This window comes from Sebastes fasciatus, chromosome 16, assembly GCF_043250625.1.
Source record: "Sebastes fasciatus isolate fSebFas1 chromosome 16, fSebFas1.pri, whole genome shotgun sequence".
Lineage (NCBI taxonomy): Eukaryota > Metazoa > Chordata > Actinopteri > Perciformes > Sebastidae > Sebastes > Sebastes fasciatus.
In genome coordinates, this window is record NC_133810.1 from 26788738 (window position 1) to 26813768 (window position 25031).

Genomic DNA, 25031 nt, shown 5'->3' on the forward strand with positions numbered 1-25031 from the left:
TATTGGCCGTTCATTCAACGGAGGCAGCTGTCAATCACTCCCAAACTCCACTCAAACGGTCAAACTAGGCAGCGCTGTTCAAATATGAATCAATATTCTGTTACTGTAATGCCTATTTCTCACCTCAAATGTTTTCAGAAACATCTTGTAGTGTACTGTTTTGCTGTAAAATGAGAAAGTTTGGGATCTGGCCGCCATGTTGAGATCAGTTGAGGAAATACCAAGCACTGCTCACCAGCCGGAGCAAACTTTCTCATTTTACAGCTAAACAGTACACCACAAGATGTTTCTGAAAACATTTACATGAAAACATGAAATAGGCATTACATTAACAGAATATTGATTCACATTTGATCGGCGCTGCCTAGTTTGACCGTTTGATCGGAGTTCGTGAGTGATTGACAGCTGCTCAGAGACGGCAAGGCTCCAGCTCAGCTCTGATTGGTTGTTTCCCTCCGATCTGCGAAATCTTGCAGATGCCGTTACAAGCACCGGGGGACACCGGAGGACAGAGAGGCACATGATTTTTTTCAGATTACCTGTCTCACTTCTGTCAGGATATAGTGACCGTGATATAAAAATAACTTTTTTTAATCCTATTTGCTCCAATTCTACCTACTGCTGCTTTAATGCGACATGGTATACTTTTACAGTTACATGAGACTAAACAGCTAGCTCCAAGTCTATCTCGATTTGTAACTATTTCGATTTCTCTCTTACATTCTGTAGACTTTTACCTTCCCAGTCATTGACATGTTGGTGTAAATTCCACTACATTTCCAAGGGCACATTGACAGCAGTTGCTGACGGATGAAGGAAAACAGAGCAGGACCTCTGTGTATTCAAATGCTGCTGACAGCAAGGAAAAAATGCAGCAAATTCTCAAAAGAATGAATTGCCAGCTGCTACTACACGACCTCGAGGCAATTCAGCAATTTACAAGTAAGATATCTGACTCGATTTATTATGCAGGGTTATTCCAATGCCTTCTTTCCCACTAGTGAATATAGTGTGTGTGGTAACAAGCTTGCAGACCTACTGTATAATAGAATCAGACGGTGACTGCAAACTACCATGAATTCCCAAAAAGAAAACATGGCACGGGACTGAAAATAATTTTTCAGGGTTTTATTAAATATTGAATGTATTTTCTACACTCAAAAGACCACACACATTTGATGGTCAAATCTTTATAGCCAACAAATGTCGGCAAATATGCAAAGTTAAGAGAGCAATACCAATGGATTTTTCCAATAGTCAAAGTAGTTTCCCTCTGAACAGGAGAAATCCAGACAGTAGATGTTCCTCTGTGCACAAACACTGCATATCCACTGGGCAGCCATCCATAGCTGGTTAAAGTTCATTTACACCACACATTTACTTTCACATTGAAGTAAAATGGGACTGGTCTAAATGTATCCATAACCAATCAGAAGTGGTGCCAAAAGACCTCAGCCAATCAGAGTAAAGGAGAGGTATGTTAAGCTAAAGGGATGTGCTGAAAAGGACACTGCATGTCTACATGTGCTCACATTCTAGCTTTCTTTTTCTGTCTCCCCTAAAATAAAGGTCAAACCTGAGGTCAGCTACCTCCAAGAGATGCCAATAGTTCTCCTTCCACTCCACTATTGGTGACCTTTGTCCAATTGCACATCACAGTCCCCCTCCCCAAAGCAATAATCACAAGCACAGGAAAATAAGTTGACGCACTTTATTCCTAAAACAGAAGCCACACCACCAACTGCTGGCATGGCATTCATATATAATTATTTATATATATTGCCGTTTGGTTTTTGTGTCTAAATGTGTGGTATAAAATACTATATACAACAATGTACCTCTTTATTTGAACACAGTGAAGTTCATTGCTGTACAAGTCCTCTGTAGCTACAGCTTTGCTGTAAGTCGTCCATGCTCAAAGGCATGGAACATAATTCTCCACTCTAATTCTTCTGTACATTGTGACAATACAAATATTCTGTCTCCATTACAAAAAATAATACTCTAAAAGCAACCTACTGGGACTTTATTTAATTTTTATGGGATTTTTTTTCCTGGTTGTTTTTTTAATTAAGACGATTACATATATCTTAGACCAATTGCTTTAAAGCAGGAAGGTGATATAAACCTTCTCCATTTTTTATATATAAAAGAGGTTAAGAAATAAGACAAATTATACATTTAAAAACTTACAATAAATAAGATAGATGCAGGCATTTCATTTGGATACTATTTCATCCAAAGGAATAAAAAGGAATTTCAGGTTTTAAAACCAAAGATCCATTCTTGAGTTTTTTTCCTTGATCAAATATGTCCCTTTTCTTCCAATAACTTTACAGATAGACTTGTCTCTCCAATACAGACTGGCCAGTGACTGTGCTGCCATGCTACATACCATGACAACCAATCTGTCATTCTCTCACGTTCATTAATTTGCGACTCAACTTCTGGTTTCCCCCCTCATATTTATTCCCTTGTCTCTATGTGCATGTCTTTGAATCACAGGGACAGGGCTGTCTCAACCAGTAAGAGCCGTCTAATCCCATCTCGGTGCAGGATCCAGCTCCGTACGTTGGTCTGGTTCTTGCCGTTTTCTTCAGTCTTGATGACACTCTTTTCTAGAGTCGTCGCTTTCCTCTTCTTTGAAATGTTTCCCCTACATCCCGCCTGTAACAGGCTGTTGGCTACAACATGTTCATGATGAAGTTGTACATCTGGTTGAGCACCACAAAGTGAATGGGTAGACATGATCTTCGGTCCTGTGTAGCCGGGTCACACGTCAGCCAGGAGAGGGCGTTGTACTGCTCCAGCACAAATCTGTTCAGACATATAAAAGAAATGCAGTTACTCTTTAATTTGGAGTTACATATAGGGTGACACACTGGAGTTAAAAATATAAAGAAATAAAATAAGAAAATAATTGACAAAATAAAATAATTAATTTTTCAAAATTATCCTGTGCTATAATTAACCCAAATGCATAAGAAACCTAAAAATATATATTTTAATGTAATGTATATCGTCAATTCGTCATCAATCAATATTGATATTTTTAAACGTAAACTAAAAGCCCATCAATTTAGTCTGGCTTTTATGTAGTGTTTTATGGTTTTATAATTTAATGGTTTTTATTGTTGATACTTATTTTATTATCATCATCATCATTATAGTGTTTATTTTACTCTATTTTATTTAATCAACATTTTATTGCTGATCATTATAATCTCTTTTATTCTATTTTATTATCATTTTATTATCTTAATACAATCTGCTTATTTTGTGTAGTTTCATCATTTTTATTTATTTATTTTATTGTTAATTTTATTTCCTTGTATTTTATTATCTTAAATACCCATCTCTTATTGCTTTCTTATTCAATGCACTTTTATATTGGTTGTTTTGGTGTGCATTAGTCTCTAAATCCATTTTTAACACACAATATTTTTGTCAATCGTCTGTCCAGCACTTTGAATTGCATTTGACTTGTTCGAAAGGTGCTATATAAATAAAGTTTGATTGATTAATTGATTGATCATTTGTATCCAAAAAAACAACTTCAATCTGAATAAAATCTGAAAACACAATCAGCTGGGTGGTTAATAGTATTTTGTGCATCTGACTTGCAGCAAAGTGTGTTCCGGTGTTGTTTACCTGAGTACATCTGAGGTCTGATTGGAGTCAAGGGGGTGGGAGTGTTTGCTGTGCAGTAGTTCATCTGATTGCACTGAAGACACATGGAGGTGCAAAGAGGCCTGAGAGAGGGAGCACAGGGAAAGAGGTGGTGTCAATGGCATTATAATGAAGTTATTAACCTTTTATTACATCTCATCTAAATAATTACAGTTATTTTCACACAGCGGTGACAGCAGCAGCGAGTCTGTGGCTCATTCTAGAAGCAAGGGGGACATCTGTGCAAATCAAAAAGTTTTCTTGTATCTACCATGTTTGGTTACACACAAGGGTTTAGTTACTGCAAAAACACTTGCTGGGGCAGAGTTACAAAATGCTTCAGAACAGATTAGAAGTTCATTAATGGCCTATATATTAATAACTGCATTTTTAAAGTTGTGGTTTTATAGGGATTTGCGTGCTTGACTATTTCTTGGCCTGGGAGCAGTGGCTTCCTTGAGTCTTTTTGTCACAGTGTGGTTTCCCGGCAAGGAAGTTACTCCAGGAAGTTACTGCACCTGGCCAAGAAATAGTCCACCATATGATCCCTTATAAAACCATGTGTCATTTTTACACTTTTGTTTTTATACAAATTAAAGATATAACAAGTTAATTAGTTAATTAGAGGTGCTGATAGGTGGATTTTGTTATCTTTAGACAGAGCCAGGCTAGCTTTTTCCCCATTTCCAGTCTTTATGCTAAACTAAGCTAAACCGATAAAAGCTGTAGCTTCATATTTAATGCATGAGAGTGATATCAATCTTCTCATCTAACTCACAGCAAGAAAGCATATATTTCCAAAAATGTCAAATTATTCCTTTAAGGAAAAGTAATGAATTCCCTACAGTTTGTTTTAATTAGCCCTAATGCCCCATGGCCTACCTTAATTGTTCCACTAAGTTGTCTTTAGTTTCATATATTTTTCACCGTGCAGTTGTGTAAAAAGGCAGCCCTAAAAGAAGCCTATTATATAAACATGTGAGAGCGGCAGAGCCTGGTACCTTGAGGAAGAGTGGACACTGGTTCTGAGCCTGCGGACAGGCTGACCAGAACCAGTCAGGTAGTGGGCCGGCTTTAGCCGTGGAGACAAAGTAGCCAAGTGCCAGGGGCTGCTGCAGGAGGTTAGGAACCTCTTCATGAGACTCCATACGGTCCGTACTCTGGCCCTGCAACGAGACACAAACTCAAGGTTAGCTTTGTTTCCATGTGGCATATCACACGTTGTGCTCTACGTTGTACTATCAGATGTTGTTATATTCTGACTCATTTAACAACATACAGAGGAATGGGAGACACAAGGTGCGACATCAATCCAAGGCTACTTTCAACAATGCAACAGAAGTATATGATACACAATGGCCTGTGTGCATGTACAGGTTGACTCACCTTACTGCCATCCCCTCCGTGGTGGTAATGAGAGCCAGGGGAGTGTACTGGTGAAGTGGTGGGCGAGATGTTGATGATGTCTGGGTCCACCAACTCGTTCTCCTGGTCCAGCAGGTCAAAGATCCCGATAGCATCGGACCCATCTGAGGAGAACAGGAGAATAATTCAACAGGTCTGCAGGTGATGATTTTTTAAAACTAAATTATTACACCCCATGTGTCTCTGAAAGTATCTAAAATACTTATTTTTTGTGGCAATATACATTTCAGAAAATATTATTTGGACATTGGCTTTTACCTTCAGTGTCATTATGGGGTTAATTCTGCTAATTTTAGTATAGAGTATGGAATGTGAGTGAACAGGTTTGATATTTCTGGCAATTAATATATTTGCAAAAAGGAAATCAGCTGAAGACGCTTGAGGGTGCTGTAGATGCACAAAGAATGTAAGCACACGCTACAACAAAACAGACTGGAAAAGTAAACAGGAAGGATTTGGAAACAAACAGTGCAGATTAAAGGGGAAACGCAGTAATTGCTGCATTTCCCTTTGACATCTGTGACTTCGTTTAAGGTCCAGCAAAAAGGATGAGACACACTGAAATAATAAAAAACACAAGAGATTCCCAGAGAATGACTGCAAGACAGATGAAGGAGCGCGACTGACCAGTGGTGGCGTTTAGGATGTCGATGTTGGGGTCGATGTTGGTGTAATTGGAGCTGGCCACTTGGACGAAGGCGGATGTGGGGAAGACCAGGATGTGGGTGCAGGAGGTGTCCTGCGGGGTGCTCAGCTGGGACGTCTGCATGTTCAAGGTGGTGCTGCGGCCAAACACTGAGCCCGTCGACACGGAGTCTGATGGGAAGCAAGAGAGTGGTGGGTCAATAAACAGTGCGGCTAAGAAGAATCAAACAAAATGGGAATCATGTAACAGTCCCAATATCTAGTATGGATTAAATCCTTTAACTGGTCTGAGCAGAGCAAATTCTCAATGCATGAGCCAAGGACGTCATATAGCCCACAAAAGAATATAACATTCTCTGTAGCATTCAAGCATCAAACAGGAAACCAGCCAAACAAATCACTGAAATGTTACCTTTTATCAATTTATGAAGAATTGGTTGTAATAACTGTTGGTGCTCGGTTCTATAGCCCTTGTGATATGTTTAGTTTACATCTACATAAGTGATATCATGGCATCTACTGTACTGTGTATCAGGAGGTAAGGTCCTTTCACCGATTTTAATTGATTCAATTTCATTGCAACATACTAATGAGTATGTTAATAGTAATAATATTCAGAAGCTGAAGCGTTCAGCAGTCTTATGGGCCTATGGGATGAAGCTGTCCCTGAGCCTGGTTGTGCGGGACCGGATGCTACGGTACCGTCAGGCAGAACAGTTTGTGGCCGGGGTGGTTGGGGTCTGTAATAATCCTGTTCTTCAACTGAGCACCAAGTAAAAGCTTTACAATTGTGATTAAAATAGTCATTTTCAACTACAGCATTGAAAATTGAATGAAATGACATGTCGAAATGACTGAAATGAAGTATTAATGTCTTGATTTTACAATTCACAGTGGTAGGTTTCCGCATGTGTATTTCATATTCATAAAAGAAACTGGATTTAAAATGTCAGAACAGCTGTTACCACTAGTGCCAACAACTCTCTTAAGTTTAAGTTCTATGTTTCAGTGATGTAAAAACCCCTAGTACTGGCCATCTGAGGCTAACACAGCCTTGCTAATCTCTTTCAGCTTCAAGAGCTTTTTAGGAAGGAGATGTCCTCAGCCCAGCATCGCTCAACACAGCCCTGGTATGATGCACCGACAATCCCCCCACTCGTCTCCCAAAATAAACCCATTGATCTGGCTCTCCATCACACCGCATTGAGATCAATGGGCATCTGAGAGGTAGTGCTTTATGAGCGAAAGGTACATGATCTTCCCTGCCATCAATCTGATCTGGACAAGGAGGGGACACGCATTGTGATATGCTGCTGCCATCCATCACACCCAACACTCACACACATACACACTCAAACAGACATGAACACACCTCAGCGCAGCCTTTCTTGGTAGAGTAATGCGACTCAGATGAGACGTGTATGTTTAAACTAGGGCTATCAATAGATTAATCGCAAATAATCGTCATAATCATTTTTCATCTGTTCAAAATGTACCTTAAAGGGAGATTTGTCAAGTATTTAATACTCTTATCAACATGGGGGTGGGCAAATATGCTTGCTTTATGCAAATGTATGTATATATTTATTATTGGAAATCAATTACCAACACAAAACAATGACAAATATTGTCCAGAAACCCTCACAGGTACTGCATTTAGCATAAAAAATATGCTCAAATCATAACATGGCAAACTGCAGCCCAACAGGCAACAACAGCTGTCAGTGTGTCAATGTGTTGAGTTGACTATGACTTGCCCCAAACTGCATGTGATTATCATAAAGTGGGCATGTCTGTAAAGGGGAGCCTCGTGGGTACCCATTGAACCCATTTTCATACACTTATCTTGAGGTCAGACGTCAAGGGACCCCTTTGAAAATGGCCATGCCAGTTTTTCCTCGCCAAAATGTGGGTGTGTTATTTAGCCTCCTTTAGTACGACATGGTTGGTACCAGTTTTCTAGTTTCATATGATGCCAGTATCTTTACTCACGCATTAAAACTGAGCCAGCTACAACCTCCGAATGATCGATTGCCTTAATGCGTTAAAGAAATTAGTGGTGTTAAAAGGAATTTGCTTTAACACATTATTATCGCGTTAACTTTGACAGCTCTAGTTAAAACACATAGCAAGTGTATTGCTAATCTTTGTCATGTGCACACACACTGTACCTGGCATGATGATAAATGATCCCTGGGGCTCCATGGCAACCAAGCACACGCTGAGGATGCTGGGAGTATCTGAGGATGAGATGCCACACATCCGACACATTTCCTTCAGCCGGCGACTCAGTGACTGGAGGTTTCTCCTGCTCAGCAGAATACTCCAGTCTGGAACATCAAGAGAGGAGAGCAACACGGATGAATGAACATGAAAAACACTTGAATGCCTCGAATATTTTTTTGTCATGAAAAGATATTTTAGCATGAATAAACTAGTCCTCCTTACCTTTTAACTCTCCGTGTCCTATCCTGCCCAGTCGGCCAATCACCACCCTCCAGGGGACTGATGTCATCTGCACTAGTCCCAAGCACCAATCCCACAGCTTCTGCAGGCCGAGCCGCCGAACAGAGCCTTTTTTCCTCCTTGCCCTGCGGAACATGCATTGACACGCATGTCAAAACCACTTCTCAAAGTATTCAGAACAAACATTAAAAGACACGCAAATCAGGAAGTCAAGTGTACATACTGTATAGTGTGCCCAGCTCTTAGTCAAAAGAGCTGCATTAACAATTTTTGAGCCCAAGCTCTTCAAGCAGGTGAAGGTGAACCTCCTGAATGTGTGGGCCTGTGCAGACCATGCTTGACTGACAGCTGTGTGCTTTTCCCTCTCAAGCCTAATTTACACCTAAGTGAAAAATGTCAATTGACAGCTGGCATGACACAATTGTTGCAAAAAAAAAATCACAATTTTCATATCGAGCAGACACATTTTAAGTGTCGGTGACAGCTGCCGTGTACCTTTTGTAAGGTCACACACATCTGTTGTGCAGCTGTGACTGAATATGGGATATTCACCGTGAAAAATGAACCGGTCGAGAATGTGGAGGATGACGGCAAGACGCTTTCAAACATATACAACACTGGTGTTGGTGCTATAGTGTTCAGACAAATGCGATGGATCAGATTGTTTACTATTCACAATAATTGCACTATAAACAAAAACATTACGTGGCATGTTTTCTGTCAGCTGTCACTTTGTTACATGATAACTGTACATTATTTTTCTTAGTTGTGTCACACCTGTTAAACGCACAATATGTAATTTTCTGCCGCTAGAGGTCTTTCCATCAAAACACTAACAAAAGACAGAGTTTGGTGACGTCATGAAGTAGCGTGGGATAATGGGAGTTGACGTCTTCACCACAATTGTCGTCCTTGCAGTCAGTTTCTCCCAGTTGGGATTCCTTTAGTGTTTATCTTTCAGGAGGTTTTTACTGAGAGCCGAATTATCCGCAGAGGTCTCCTCCTCTCCAAAACAAACGGACCCGATGATTAAAACCGGTAAACACACAGAATGACGCAGTTTCACGTTAAAAATCTGTATTTCGTCGATGCCGTTTGGTGGAAACGGGACGTCTCGGTGGGGCTGCAGGCCAAGTTGCCGCTAACGTTTGCTCAGCTTGTTTCTCTGATAACTTAAGATCCAGATGTTCGATGACTGAAATCCCTTATCTGTTTAAAATACACAATTAAAAATGACCAAGATCTAAAAAGTGTATCGTAAAAATGTGGCTTACAACTGGATAAAAAGTGAATTTATGACAGCTTCTGGCAGAGAACCACAACGCTGACGCATGCGCATAGGGATATGACGCCATTGACAGGCGACCAAATGAAACGCACCGCTACTTTGATTATAATTACAGATTTCTCTGGGTTTGAAAATTGTTGGAAACATTTGGGATAATGTAAGAACACAACTCAACAAAATATATAACATAGGTCTAGTCGTTTTTAGACATTTTAATGCGAATACATATTTTACCTTTAAGGCAAGACAACTTATAACTGTTTCTGTACCTCTTCTAGTACACAGAGTTTCATAAGTGTGTGATGAGTGTGGGGGACAGTTCAGTGGCGTTGAGTGATTCCTTTTGATGGTAATAAAGACTGTGAAGCTGGTAGGTTTTAATATCATGCAGATGGTGTTGGTAGTCGTACCTGTTGGGTACATCTATGTTGATGATGCAGGTTTCTAGGAGTTCCCCATACAGGTCAGTGCATGTCGCCAGGAGCCAGCGTTGGTCGTGGGACAGACAGTATCCCACAAACAGCACGTTGTATTTCTGCGATGCCTCCCCGAACGTCTCTCCGAGCTCCGTCTGCTTGTCCTTTACCGGTGCTAGAATGAACGGAGGTGTATAAAGACGTAGACACTCCGGCCTCTGCAGATTGGGAGATGAAGATGTAAGGATAAATGTTCAGACCCTTTACACAAATGGATAAAAAAATTGACATTCTCCTGATATGTTAAGCTGCTGGACTTTCACAGCCACAGGACATCCTTTCTTTCAATCCTAATTCCTGCTGAATTCACATTCTAGGCATCTTTACAAGCAAAAATGTCCCTTGTGACACTCCAATTGTCCCATCCATATCCCAGTTCTCCCAGCAAGACAGCTCAAGGTGTGCCAGCGTGTTAAAGGGAAAGGGTAGCGCTGACCGTTAGGAAGGAAGTCCACTGAATTAGGTCCTGATCTGAAGTGCCCCTTTGTCTAAACCTGGAGTCGAGATCCCATTATGGAGGTCTCAGGGAGCTAGCCAAGCAGATAATGGAAAGAAAACTCTGGCGTAGCATAGGGTTACAAGTTCCCTTGGTCCAGTTCCAGAAGAAAAAACTGCGAGGATGGTTAGCACTAAAAACTCTATATCTCGTTGCCTTCTTTCTTTCCTGTGGTAAACTGAACACAGCCAGGGCAGAAGGCTGGGTCATATCAGGTCGGGTTCATTATTGGCGGGAGGGCTGAAAGCAACTGAAATGCTGCTGTTAGGGCCACAGTGTCAGCCTCTGTTTGCTTGCCTATCGATCAGAGGACAATGCCAGCATGTTAATGCTAAAGCACACAGCCGACAGAGTATGTTACTGATCAGCTAAAGAGCTGAACTGCAACTTCACGCTATAACAACACCTTTCTTTCTTTCTCTTTACAGATGGATTATGTCAAAACAATTACAGAGCAACTGCTACGACTTGACTATTTGTTGCATTTACCTCCGGGCTCTTCAGCGCAGTGTCGATGGCCAGGCCCGGGCCGAAGCCCGTCAGTGACTTCACGTTGGTGGAGGTGGGCAGTGGCCGTCTACACTGAGCGAAGACGGAGAAGGCGAGAGATTTGAGGTGCTGGGCGTAGATGTGACGGTCTTCACCTCGTACTGGCTGAAGCAGGTACTGACAGGGGACAATCTGAGGTAAAAACAAGACAAGTTGTTAGACATAAGCAACACGTGTAACACTCTCTCTACACTCTCTCCAACAATGCTTCTAGAAATGCAATATCTTGTTATTAGTTACTACTACTACTACTAGTTACTACTCCTTATAGAAAAGTGGCAAATGAGCATAAAAGAGTAAGAAAAATTTTTTTTTAACTCACTTTATTTTCAGTTGTGTAACTTACAATACATTAATAATTTGCATTAACGTACAAACTTAGTGACCAATATATAAAAGCTCTGTGTAAATTAGGGCTGCCCCCTAATGTTGATGAATTGAATAATCGGTCGAGAAGTTGAGTGAGCTGAACCTCTTTCTTGTCAGTCGAATCACTGCACTTTTTCTTTTTTTTAGCTGCGTCATTGTACAGAATAATGCAGCACGACAGGCTGTGAACTGACTCAAAATGACTACAAAACTAACTGTGATGGAAACAGAGAGGAGTGATGGACACGGAGGGGAAAGTGACACAGAGCAGTGTGACTCATTTCTGTTCTGTGCGGAAACATGATGTGTTTTTCACACCACAGATGATGAATGAAGGCATCAAAACGTGAGTCTTACAGATAAAACATGTGTAGGAGTTTAATGTGGTGGGGCAGGCTGAACTGCACCGTGACTGGGCAGAGGCAGTGCATAATATATTTCTAGGTAAAAAATATGTAATAGTATTTATGTAAAAGAATAAGTATCTATTGATACAAAAAAGAGGAACCAAAAGCACATGATAAATGTGCTCCGCTCTAAAAGTGCGGTAAAAAACGGCTGGTGTAGAAGTGTTGGATTGCATTAGGCTTCCTGACATTTCACCGGGGTATACAGTATATGGCGGACAATATTTGTATAAAAAAAATTAATGTAAAAGCTGAGCTGCTGGCGATAGAAGTCATTGTAGCATGTATGATATTTTCTAGCCTACAATGCTGTGTGTCTAATGCAATTAGCCTCCCTTAGTCTTGCTGGGCTTAAATACTTATGGCCCATAAAATAATGAATAGTTAGGAAATAATCATCCTTCTTCCATAGATTCTTGCCGCAGCGAATACCGACACATAAGTGGGCTGAACTCAAATTTAACACTTTAAAGTTTCTTTAAATATTCATAAGTTACTTATTCGAAATCCACATGAACCACTCTTCACATCGGCATAAATTAGACCCACCGCATAGCACATATTTAAAAAGGAAATATGTCACTTTTAAAGCTGGTTCGCCAGTGGGGAAGAACACCAGGAGACAAATGCTAGGAGTTGAGTTTTTATTTAAACTAAATTATGACTGATGTGTTAGCTGCATGCCAAATTAATCAGAGCGCACAAGGTCAAATTGCCTCGTCAGTCACCATATAACCGCTTCCTGACAAGCAATGTAGAATTTAAAAGGCTATTTTTTTTTTTTAACGGAGTCTGGCGCAGTGCTCACTCCACATAAAACACACCGGGCTTCATTATATCACTTTCAGCAAACTTCACAGAGAACAGTGAGGGCAAAACAGCACCCACCGATCTGTTTTAACTGAATATTCTCTGGTCTAGCTCAGCTACAAAACACCAAATCTGTCAGCAAGACAGCGTGTCGTTCACAACCGAGCCGGTTTGTAACCGGTACCGACAACGTTATCTTCACTTCACCTGTTTCTCCTCTGCTCAGCTCCGTATGTGTGTGGAGAGGCTAAGCTCCACTATCCACAGAGCAGAGGATATTAATGAGCGGTGTGCCGCTGCAGAATGAATATAGGGGAAACACTGGGCTAATAAACCGCTTTTGTAGTTGGAAAAAGTCCTCTTAAGATAAAGTTATATGTGGCATTGGCAAGAGGAGCGTCAGAGCATAGCCTTAAAAACTTTCCATATACAAATATGTAGAGTATTTTAAGTAAGGTAGCATTTATTGCTATTGTATTGCATTACATTGTTTGTTTCTGCCGTTTCTATTTTTCTGGCCACTCAGGGTACACTCATGAACAATATACTGCTTCTGATGATGATGGATATGTCATCAATGATGCCATTGAGCATAATCTGTTAAACATTAAGGAGCAATTGACACACTGACATTGCGTATACAATTAATGTATTTTCACTCATGCAATTGCCTTCATGATAATGAAATACAATATGGTCAGCAATAAAACTGTAGCTGTGGCTCTCCCGGGAACTTCACTTACCTGTACAGAAATAGAATTGCGGATGTGTGGGGGCAGGAACTGAAGCATCTCAAGGTAGCAGCGTAGCAAACCCAGCGTCCACACACTGGAGTGGGCCGGCACTGGCCCCGGGCCGCCGTCGGCCTCCTCGTAGCTGAAGGGGTCCACGATGTAAACAACGATGGCAGGTGGATACGTGATGGCGTGGGACTCCCCGTCCGTGGGCACCCCTACCTTCTCTCGTTCCAAAGTGCTGGAGGGGGGCACAGGAAGATCACACGCACAGTATTATTAAACCAATCTTGTACAACCTTGTGACTTCCTGTCACTTATGTACAGCTCAAATACATTCTGCTTTTTTGAGTTGATGCTGTGCAGACTTGTGTGTGCTGCAGTACCTTTCAGGAGGCTCCGTGGGCCCCTGGGCCTGGCTGCTGGAGTTGTCCCCTGAGGTGCCAGTGTTCTGGGTACCAGCCTGCTGTCCCAGCTGTCCACTCTGGGGGCCACCTCCCTGGCCCTGGGTGCCTATGCTCCCAAAGGGGGGAAAAGAGCTGGGCTTGGCAGACGGCATCCCGCTGCCAGGCTGGCCTGAGGATGTCACCAGACTGTTGGATGACGCCGAGCCATTCCCGGACCCACCGTTGTTGCTGCTGTTGTTGTTGTTGTTGGGAACGGAGGAGCCCGCAGAGTTCGTCGAGCCCTGCTGGCCGACCGAGCTGGAGGCAGAGCTAGACAGTTGTGTGGATGACGACTGGCTGGACGAGGGCGGGGGACTGGGCTGTGTGAGGAGGGAACTGTCCAATGGCTGTGATGAGAGGTATGGAGCTAAAGGGAGAAAGCACAGCATCGGATTTCCATTAATAACACCAATCATAAAATAAAATTAAAATATACTCCGTTTACTCCATTTCAACTTGACCTCCTTCTTCAATGACTTCAAGCTCTCTTTCAAACAGTCAAGGCTCTCCAGCTTGCCTTTTTATAACTAAACCAAGTGGTGTCCAAGGTGGAAATTCTGCAACAAAGAGCTGACTGTGCCGAGCATCGAGGAACAGAAGAATCAGGGACCATGTAGAATCAAAGATGCAGCAGTTACCCGGCAGCCTGTAAATGACTAAGGCTGTGTATTGGCATCTGGCGATACGTTACGTATCATGATACAGGGGTAACGATTCAATATATTGCGATACTGTAAGAAAGGCGATATTATTGCGGGTTTTTTTCAAATCAAATTTTAGGAAAACTCATTTCATAAAGAAACACCATCATATGTCTAAAATCTGAGTAAAAAAAAGTCACATCATTACACCAGATAACAATTGGACTTTATGCAGGTCTAAGACAGTTTAGGGACCCCAGTATGCAGGACTTTTCAAATACACCATTTTAAAATAGGTGACAATAACACATTTGTATTGCCGCAAACTGCATGTGATTATCATAAATTGGGCATGTCTGTAAAGGGGAGACTTGTGGGTACCCAGAGAACCCATTATCATTCACAAATCTTGAGGTCAGAGGTCAAAGGACGCCTTTGAAAATGGCCATGCAAGTTTTTCCTCACCAAAATGTTGCATAAATATGGAGCGTTATTTAATGTTCTTCACGACAAGCTAGTATGACATGGTTGGTACCAATGGATTCCTTAGGTTTTTTAGTTTCATATGATGCCACTACCTTCTAAAACTGATCCTGCTACAACCTCTGAAAGACGGGTAGGATTTTTAAGAGGTTAATTAAAAATCCATACAGCGTATTTGAGAATCTATACAGTATCGCAAAACATAATATTGTGATACTCAAGTGTATCGATATTTTCTTACACCCCTATAAATGACACGTACCGAGGTTGTGGCGGCACACTTGTGCATAGAGTTTGAGCTTAGTGAAGGCGTCGTTGTTGCTGCTGGCAGCCTTGAGGAACCAGTCGCTGACCGGCTGATCCATGAGGTTCTTGGCTCCGTTGCCGCCGACAAGGACAAGGCCATCGGGGTAGCCTTTGGAAATGGGTCGGTGCTGGCCCAGTCGACATGACTGTAGAAAAATACAGACAAAAATGACAAACACCATGAGTGTGTGAACTGGTACATAACAATAGTTAACGAAAGGAGGCTGCAGTGTAGTTAAAGTTGTTCCAATAGAAAGTGATCCTGAATTATCTGAGATAATTATTCTATCTGCACAATTAACTGCCAAACCTGCGGTGGAGAGACATAAAGCACTGTTACATTTAGACACTGTTAACACTGAAGTGTTTCTTTCAGAGTCCCTACCTCGTAGACAGCGGTGAGGTCTCGGAAGAAGCTCTTGGCGCCGCTGAGCAAGGCCTCGTTGTCAGGACAAACCACCAGGTACCCAATGTCCCGCTGGGAGCCAAAGGGATCCAGCAACAGTTTCTCCCAGTAGGGCAGACCGAACGGTGACAGCACCACAAAGTCATACTCATAACCCACCAGGAAGGTGGGGATGGGTAGGGGCTCTGGGGACTCGTCTGTGCCTGTGGTGGTGGTGAGGTGGAAGGAGGAGGAGAAAGAGGGGGGAAACCAAGTGTGGAGGAGGTCGAAAGAGAAAGAAAGAACAGTGAGCGCGTGCTGTTTACAGGTAAGGTGTCAGCTCCCCTGCCTCCTCTGTGCATCAGAATGTGATGTCGCCCAACGATGTGACAGCTCCTCCCAACAGAGCTGACATCTGGACCACACTGCCTATTGACCTGACAACATCCAGAGTTTTTCTACCCAAAAGACACACACATTCCAAATGTCACACTCACAGACACCAAACGCTGTCATCACCCACTCACAGTTTCTCCCAGAATCTTAGTCTGAAACCTCCATCGTACATGTGGTGGAAAACACTGATTCACTAATATCTGATATTAATCAGGGGTGGGCGATATATCGAATATACTCAATGTATTGTTGCTTGTTCTACGTGAGATGTAGTAAATGACTATATCGCCAACATTGAGTATAAACATTGTCCTTTTTTTAAGACGGCATGAGACTCGCTTTGCATTTCGCCTCTCCCGCGGCTCTCTCCTTCCCACACACACACTCTCCTGGGCGAGTGTGTGTGGTGTATGAGCATGGATGTGCATATGGGGCATGTGCTTTTGTATCTGGAGGGAAGCAGGGAACTAGGAAAGAGCCTGAAGTGAAAGAATTGAAGCACCAATCCAACTTTATACGCGTTGAGGTCGGAAAAGGTGATGCCAGCCTCCGCTTCAAAAAAAGACATTACCGTTTTTTTAATAACTGCCACTGTCTTTGAACATATGAGACATATTGGTTCTGAACTGCCCGTGGGAAGAATGAGCATGTAAGAGTCTGTCAATTCTGGATAAAAAGCTCAGTTTTTGCTGTACTTTTCTGTTTTTAGAGCACACCACTTATTTCTGCGAGTGTTGTCTTTCGTCTCGTCGAGTACTCGCTGAGTAGCATCACATGAGAAGATTTACAATGCATGTAATTGGTCTGTGAGTTTCCCGGGCCACTAAACCAGTGCCGTAAAGGATAGAAAACCTATGCCATGTAATGCAATTTTTCAAAATGTAACAATCTTAAATAATTTATCAGTTATAGGTCTGATAGATATTGTGTATCACAATATAGCCTAAAAATATTGAGATATTATTTATAAACCATATCGCCCAGCCCTAATTTTAATACAACTGAAGTGGATGGTAGGAAAGCATCAGTCAGAACAGTGTATCAAGTGGATAAACTTCCAGAGTTTGTCCCCAAGCTTTACCGTAAGAGCCCCGTCCAGCCATCTTGTGGAACTGCTGCCAGGTGAGGGGACCCTGAACGCCCCACGACCTTACTGTCCTCTTCTTCTGGATCGCGTCCTGGAGTACGGGCTGCAAGGACATCAGCACCCGCAGCACATCCTGAGAGCACAGCGTACTCACGTCCACTGCTGGACAACGGATGAGTAAAGGGGAAGCTTATCATTAACCACAACATGAGAAACTCAACACATTAAAAAAGGTCTAGAGTAGACATGTCAGTGAGCGTCTCAACAAATCTGTTTGTTCTAAATTTAGTTATATTTAATTGTACCAATTTGTAACTTTTTGACTATGTAACTTACAGGTGTATGGGTTTGCCTTGCGTGAATAATAAGCATTTATGTTTCTCAACTCGTCATAAGTGAAAATACTAAACTACTATATATTACCCCAATGTCTACAAGCATTACAAATTAAAAATGACGGCATAAAAAACATTAACAACTTTAGTTTAGTTTTGTCTGTCCAACACTTGGATAACTGTCTTTTCCAGTTATGTTTTCATTTTTGCTTGTTTGCTTACTTGTTTCCTCGTTGAGAATAATACACATAAATACATGCATGTCATACATGTACATAATATACCATATGTACATTCTTAGTATATTTCATATGTATACATACGTATATGTAATGTATACTCTTGGCTATTTCTGTGGATATGATCATGGATGATGGAGGAAATTGGCATAACTATCTAATTCCTTTGAGTCTGACTGCTGTTGGTTTAAGTCTATAATGATCAAGTGATTCCTGGGTAGCAGGAAAGATGGGGTTCGTACTGTATACAAACAAAACAACTGAAGGTTGACTATTTGCACCATGAAAACTAAATATTTCATAATTATTTGGAAACATTTTGCCATATGAACCCTGATAAACACATTTCTATTCTAATGAGGTTTTGCTTTTGTGTTGAATAAATGATTTGGATTCATGTTTATTTGTAGACTCTTTCAACTTTCTTACGGTTAAACAAAAACATGCTAAAAAAGCAACATCATTTGGTGTCCAAGTGAGGCAATTTTGCCATGCATGTAAATCCAGAGAGGTGTTTCTCACCGTTTTGTTTGGCCCAGTGGTGCAGGCAGGTGCTCTTGACCAGCGCCTCGTCCACCTTGCCACCTGACATGTTGTCCATGAACTGCCTGCCGTGCTCCAGCGCCATGTAGCAGTCGCTGTGGTAGTCCCTCTCCTCCACCCTCACGCAGGGCGGCACAGGGGCCCCGCTTGGCCCCCGTGTCACGATGTCGTGCTCTAGGACTGAAATGGGTGAAAAAGGGTTGGTGCACTGGTCCTGTAGGAGGAGAATTACCTCGTCTGGGACACGATCCCCCCTCCCCACTCCAGTTCTTTCCAGCGAGGAGAGCCGTAGGGCCTCAAAGCGCTTTTCTGCCTCTCTGCTGACGTCCGAGCCGCGGCCGATGATATCCAGCTCGTCCTCCAGGAAGAGGCCCGAGCCGTTGCCGTAGCGGCGATTGACCACGGCGCTGAAGCCGCAGCTGCAGGGTTCCTGAGCCTCGCCGACGGGGTCGCTCAGGTACACGCCCACGTCGGCTCCTTTTATGTTCATGTTGCACACGCAGATGCCGCAGCTGTCGAAGTTGCAGTCCTTGAAGAGGTTCATGACCGACTCGGAGAGGATGAGGGTGACGTAGAGGCTGTGGGCCTCGGGGAGGGAGGGTACGGTGGCCGGCTCTACCGAGTTTAGCGGTCGGCAGGTGGAAGGGGTTGACGCTGGCGAGTACAGGTCCGAGTTCTCGTACTTGAGCGAGCCCTGGACGCTGGAGGGGCCTCGAGGTGTGCGTGGGGTGCGTGGCGTACGTGGGGTGGGGGCGGAGAAACGCGGGGTGGCGGGTGAAGGCAGGATGCCAGCGCCACTGTTACTTGGTGGAGCGCTGTTTGACATAAAAGGCGTGTGGGTCTGAGGGGTGTAGGACTGGCTGTAGTCCTGGTCCATGGTACTGCCCACACTGGGGATGTTACTGAGGGCAGAAAGACAAAAGGACATGAATTAGGAATGGCGTGGGAACTACAAGAAGGCTCTACGGTATATCTGACAGTGGCACATTTTAGGATTTTAAATGGGGCCAGGGGTCCTTAACCCCCGGAGAGCGCGGGATTAGGTCCCTAAACAGTCTTGGAATCACATAAATTAGGTATCACTGTAAAGCTGGGATGATCTGATCTGAGATCTTGTTGATCCAATGAGCCCAATCGTATTCAAGTGTGATGATGTTAGTCCCCATAGTAGCCATTTCTTTGTAGTGAGACCATTTTCTTTTCTTTCTTTTTTTTTAAACTTGACCTCACTGTATAAAATGACCTGTGGTGACCTCTAGGATAATCACAGCCTCATGAATATATTACAGCCACAAACTAGAGACCTAGAGCATTCAGAGGATGGATGGCGTTCCTAGGTAGATGGACAATAAGGGGGTTTCTGAGCAGTTTCCACAACAGAAGCGCTCGCCATCCAATCTCTGAAAAATGCAATTCTTGCAGAAATCTCTAAATGTCAAAAGGTTTTGAAACCAAATCACAGCATGTCTTTTTCTATGGTGTTCCTCAAGGTCTTGGTGTCTTAATGTGGTATTTTGGAGGGATTATTGATCATTTTGATCAATTCTCGATAGGTAAAGAAATGGTTAAAATTAGCTCCAAATCTGATGAACAAATGGTATCAACCCAAAAAACGCTGCAATTTATGAGACTATAATAGAGCATGGGAATGGCCATCACAAACTTATATCATCATGTTCTACGCTCTTATACACTTTCACAATTTATTTCAATTAATTAATGTTTATTTCTGATTAATGACTAGAACAACTTGACACAGTGCTGAGCTGCATTTCAAGTTAATCTTCAGGTTCCCAGCTTTCAGATGATGTGCACCACTCCTATGTGACATCTATTGTTGACCTGCTATCTCCCCCTAAAGACACCTAAAAAAAAAAAAAAAATGTTCTATTGTGGGTCTGAGGGTTAAGAGGATCCTGTGATACCCAACAAAGCCTTGTGAACAATGAAATGATCCCTGAGACAATGAATGAAAATAACTCTTCTAATCACAGCTTCCAATATCAACGCTATTAATTTCCCATCACAGTAAAGAAGGAAAATCTCATATAAAATCTCCCTGTGGTCCCGATGTACTGTACATCTAATTGTGGCATGAAAATGGAAGCACTAGTACACAGAACATTCTTGTTTTCCCCCGGTCTTTTTTTAAAACCAGAACGGCGATGTTCAGTACATTGCTTCAAACAACAAAATACCGTTATCCAACTGTCTCACGGCATTTGTGAAGACAGTTTGAGTAATAAGGCAGTAGGGCACGACAACATTCAGCGATGCCGAGCGAGCTTAGACTGCACACATGTTTACACATGAGAGAACAAGACTGCGGGAGAGAGAGAGAGAGAGAGGGAGAGAGAATAAGAAACGGGTAGCGAGAAAGAAGCAGAGGGAGGGAGAAAGACATTCAATAAACATTTCAACGAGTGTCCCTCTGAGGTGAGGTTTATTTTTGGGGCTGGCAAGCAACAGTGAGGAAGCAGAGAGAGAGAGAGAGAGAGGGAGTGAGAGAGAGAGAGAGAGGGAGTGTGAGAGTGTAGGAGAGGGAGGGTGAGCACATCATGTCCCTAGCTGTATGTGGGGAACAACTCCTGGCACAGACCCATTAGAAGGAAGTCCCAACACAACTCTCTCTCCCTCTCTCTCTCTCCCTCTCTCTCCTGCAGCCACGGCACGTTCAACATGGGATGCAGACGCGAAGGCAGCAGCACCAGCACCACATTATAAGATCTTTACTGATGACTCTTTGGACATCTGCCGAGCTTAGCCAAGTGCAGACACCTCTCCCTGCCCGCATAACCAGACTTAGCACTCCAATAACACACTTTAAAAAAGGAAGGTAACAATTTATATTTAACCATCATGTATAAATGGTAAATTAATAGTGAATTAATCTTAGTTAATAGTTATTTTACTGTTAACAAACAACAAAATTATAATTCATATTTACTTTACTAATTACTATACTTATTTACTACATTTTGTGATATTTTAACAGTTTATTGTTGCACACATTATAACATTATATATAGTATATATATATAGATATATATATATATATATAATATATATATAGTATATATTATATATATATAAGTATTTGTTAATAATTAAGATATTATTTGTAAACCTTAAAGAAATTGTTTGTAAAACATCTATAAACATTACATAGACAGATATTTGTAACACTTTGTTAATGATTAATAACTGGTTTGTAAAAGGTCTATAAAGATTATTTGGAAGGCTATTATAAAGTTGCAACTAATCATTAAAATACCTTGTTAAATGGTTAATAAATAGTTTCTAAATCTATAAACATTATTTAGATAGTTAATACTTTGTCAGTGGTTACTGATTGGTTTCTGCTCCATCTATCTATGTAATGTTTATAGATGTTTTACAAACAATTTCTTGAAAGTTTACAAATCATTTGGTAATCAAATACTTAATATAGTATATAAAATGTTATAATGTGTACAACAATAAACTGTTAATACTTTAATGTAATCAGAATGTAATTCTTATCATCTCTTATCTGCTATGACACAATATGGAATTTATAAACTAATTATTTCTTATTACACAAACTAATTATAAAATAACATAACTAATAATTAGTAAACATTATTAATTATCATTTCATTGTTTGTAAAATAACTATTAACTAAGTTTAAGTAACAATCAATTTACTATTTATGATTATTATAAAGTGTTACCAAAATGAAATAATGAGCCCTGCTCATATTTATTTTTATTATAATTTGACCACCTTTGTTGCTTGTTCAGCTCTACATTTCTTGCCATGCTCCGGTGTACTTTAATAAAAGTGAAATGTTCTAAATAATAATCATCAGGCAAAAGTATAACCCCAAAAAAGCAATTAGCTCTGCTGCAAAAAGAATTAACCTGCTAAATAAACTGCATGCTGACAGGTCACTCTTCAGTTAGAAGCAACGTGTCTCGCCTTTCTTATAAGTCCAAGCATTTTTCAATCACAATCACACCTGAGGAAATGCCCGTCTATTAGTTTACAGGGCTTTGTCTGTTCAAAACTGAATGGTTTTGTTGTGCATTTTATGCAATGAAACTCAGCCAAGCACACAAAGTAAGGTTGACTTTGTTAAAAGCTGAAATAAGAAGTGCATCATGGTGAATGTTTCTGCTCAGAGTAGCTAGATTAGACATAGATCAGTGAACCCCTAAAGTTAGGGGAGCCTGACAGATTTTATATTACCGGGCCAACGAAACACACAGGTACAACACACTTAAGTCCATACAAATGTAATAAGAGTCTACTCTTCTGCCCTGATTACAGAAAAAAGTGCAAAATCAATGGAACAAAACCAGGTTTGTTTGGGGATAAACATGCAGATAAGAAATCCTCCATGTGTGTGGAAAGTAGAAGAGGTGAAGCTGTGTCAGTGACAGATATACGAGAGACTCCAAGCTTCTGTGAGCAGTGAGGTGGCATGGAGCCGCTGTGGGGGGCCACTCCAGTGATAATCCTCATCTTCAACCAAGACAGCATTTTACACTCATTTCCCTGCTCCGCCTGAGGCAGCCATGCATGGGAAATTGAGCAGCCTGCTAAGGGAGGTGTCCGGGGAGAGACCAGAGGGTGTGTGGACAGAAACCGAGCGGAGTAGGAGTATATGCTTCTGTGCACACAAAACGCAAAAAAAAAGCCAGCAGTGCAGCACAGCCTTGGCATTTCTTCAGCAAGTCTAAATGAGAGTGCCTCAGTAACCTTCTGCCCAGGTCATCATGATAATGTACAGCGAGCCGGTCATTGTTGTGAAATAAACCCCAACAGGGCATTCCGCCCAACGCGAAGAGGAAGGGTGGAGCCGTCTTGCATCGGCCTGAAGGGGTTTATTTCACAACAATGACCCGCTAGCTGTACATTATCCCGCTTATTACACGGCTGCTTACTAAAGAAATCAGTAATTTGACACAAAAATGGTCCGCCAGAGGCCGAGATCAAAACTGCGTCCATAGCAATGGTATGTTATACATAGCAACGGTCTGCTATAAAGAAATAATAGAACGTTGTGATTGACCAATCAGAATCGAGTGTTCAACAAAGCCATGTTATATGCAGATATAAGGCATGTAGAAGAGTGTCAGTAAGGCCTGGCATTGATAACACTGGAGTGACTTGTTATGCTTCTGTTAAACTGTAATTTAATTGCATCATTTCACTAGTTGTATGGTACTGCCTACCCACAGCTGTGTTTTTACTCTCATCTTAAAGCAGGGTTTTTTCCTGTACAGACAATTTCGTCCGCCTCCAGCTCTCAACAAATCTCTGATAGGTGTCTTCAAAGGAAACACTATTTTCTAACAAGCGTTGCACTTGGTGGATTTCTGTCATTTGTAACTGCAATTGCTGCATTACGCCGATGTGTTGGCGCTGTATCGTAATCAGCATACTGAACCGGGAAAAGCGCTGCCTCAACCGCCAAAGAGGAAGAAAGGAGCCGTCTGTTTTTGGACCGCCGTGGATGTATAGTGCGGCAAAGCAGGAGCCAGCCCCACTGACTGACTCGCTGAGTGACTGATGAAATTACACCATCGGTCATTGCACTTTCAAATAGGCGCCACAGTGTTTCCACTGGAAAGGTCGTTGCCACCAGAGCAAAGAAGAAAAAAAAAACACTCAAGAAAAGAAAATATTCCACGATCAACCAACATGGAAGCTCATGAGGTCATTATTAGCCTCCTATTCCCTGCCGTTTGATGTTTTAGTATAGTTTTATATTGTCAGCTGGCGATGAACGCAGCTCAATACGCCTCCACACGTGTGCCTGCACACCGTCTTGTGCTGCGACCATACAACGCCAGTGTGCATCTGTTTACACCGGTGACATGTAAGGAATTGTTTTTAACAGACAGCTGAGAACATGTCTACAACAAATAGGCTAAAATAGGAAGTAAAATAATCCAAATACATTTTAAAAAAGGACAGGCTGTCTTATAAAAGTGTCTTGTAAAAGTGTGTGAGATGGGATTATTTAAAATACAATTATTTTTTTCATTTTTTTTCATTTAAATTTTTACCCTTGTGTAAATAATATTTTACAATATATTTAGTATATCAGTATTTGTAGTCATATTCTCAGTCTCAAACATAGCTTAACCATGTCACATGATATAACAAATATTACTGGGACCACTTATGGGACCATTTAATATGCAGGGATTCACATTATAGACAATGCCACTGACGATAACAATTTGTCCACAATTTAGCACATTGACCAATTAGGGTCCAGGACGGTGTGTGCACATGATCAGGATGGTGCCACCTCCGCCTCATTTTGAGCCAGGAAAAACCCTGATTAAAGATCTCGGTTGTGTGATAACAGCAACACCTGAGGACTCCTCTGAAGATGACACTCGTTACACACACACTCATTTGAAACCTCACTGAACAGCACTACAGCGACATACCTGTCCTTGTTGAGGAAGTTCATGACAGGCACGGGGTTGAGCATCTCCCTGCCCATGGTCCAGCTCGGTCGATAGATGCAGTCCTCTGGTATTTTGACGGGCGGGAGACACTGGCTGGGTAACGTCTTCAGAGGAGCGAACATGGAGCAGCCTACGAACGGCTGGCACAGGTCTGGCTTGTACACGAATGAATAGTCCTACAAGATGGACAGAAAATAGGGCGTAGTGAGCCAGAGAAATAATGATGTCTTTACAGATCCTTGAAGAAGAAATATGTTTTTGTTTTGCTGTCCTCTATGAAGGGAAGGGCACGGGGAGATATGCAGAACGACAACCTCAGAAATGTGAATACCAGATTGAAAACAGGATGAACAAACAAAACGTAC

General features: G+C 41.8%; 1 protein-coding gene across 3 annotated transcripts in view; it reads right to left on the reverse strand.

Moving 5' to 3' along the window:
- Positions 1-1697: 1697 nt before the first annotated feature.
- med13a (mediator complex subunit 13a) overlaps positions 1698-25031 on the reverse strand; it is a 94207-nt gene continuing 70873 nt past the window's right edge. For 2 of the 3 annotated variants that reach the window (XM_074612241.1, XM_074612242.1), the window contains 16 exons: positions 24646-24842; positions 18175-19097; positions 17073-17240; positions 15596-15819; positions 15167-15356; positions 13721-14147; positions 13344-13575; positions 10955-11146; positions 9904-10127; positions 8188-8330; positions 7911-8069; positions 5722-5910; positions 5056-5198; positions 4671-4835; positions 3652-3752; positions 1698-2817 (listed from right to left, as the gene is read on the reverse strand). In XM_074612241.1, the coding sequence (XP_074468342.1) occupies positions 2685-2817; positions 3652-3752; positions 4671-4835; positions 5056-5198; positions 5722-5910; positions 7911-8069; positions 8188-8330; positions 9904-10127; positions 10955-11146; positions 13344-13575; positions 13721-14147; positions 15167-15356; positions 15596-15819; positions 17073-17240; positions 18175-19097; positions 24646-24842 (3810 nt within the window). In that variant the 3' untranslated portion in view covers positions 1698-2684. The remainder of the gene's footprint in view (positions 2818-3651; positions 3753-4670; positions 4836-5055; positions 5199-5721; positions 5911-7910; positions 8070-8187; positions 8331-9903; positions 10128-10954; positions 11147-13343; positions 13576-13720; positions 14148-15166; positions 15357-15595; positions 15820-17072; positions 17241-18174; positions 19098-24645; positions 24843-25031) is intronic. The other variant, XM_074612244.1, reaches the window with a different exon arrangement.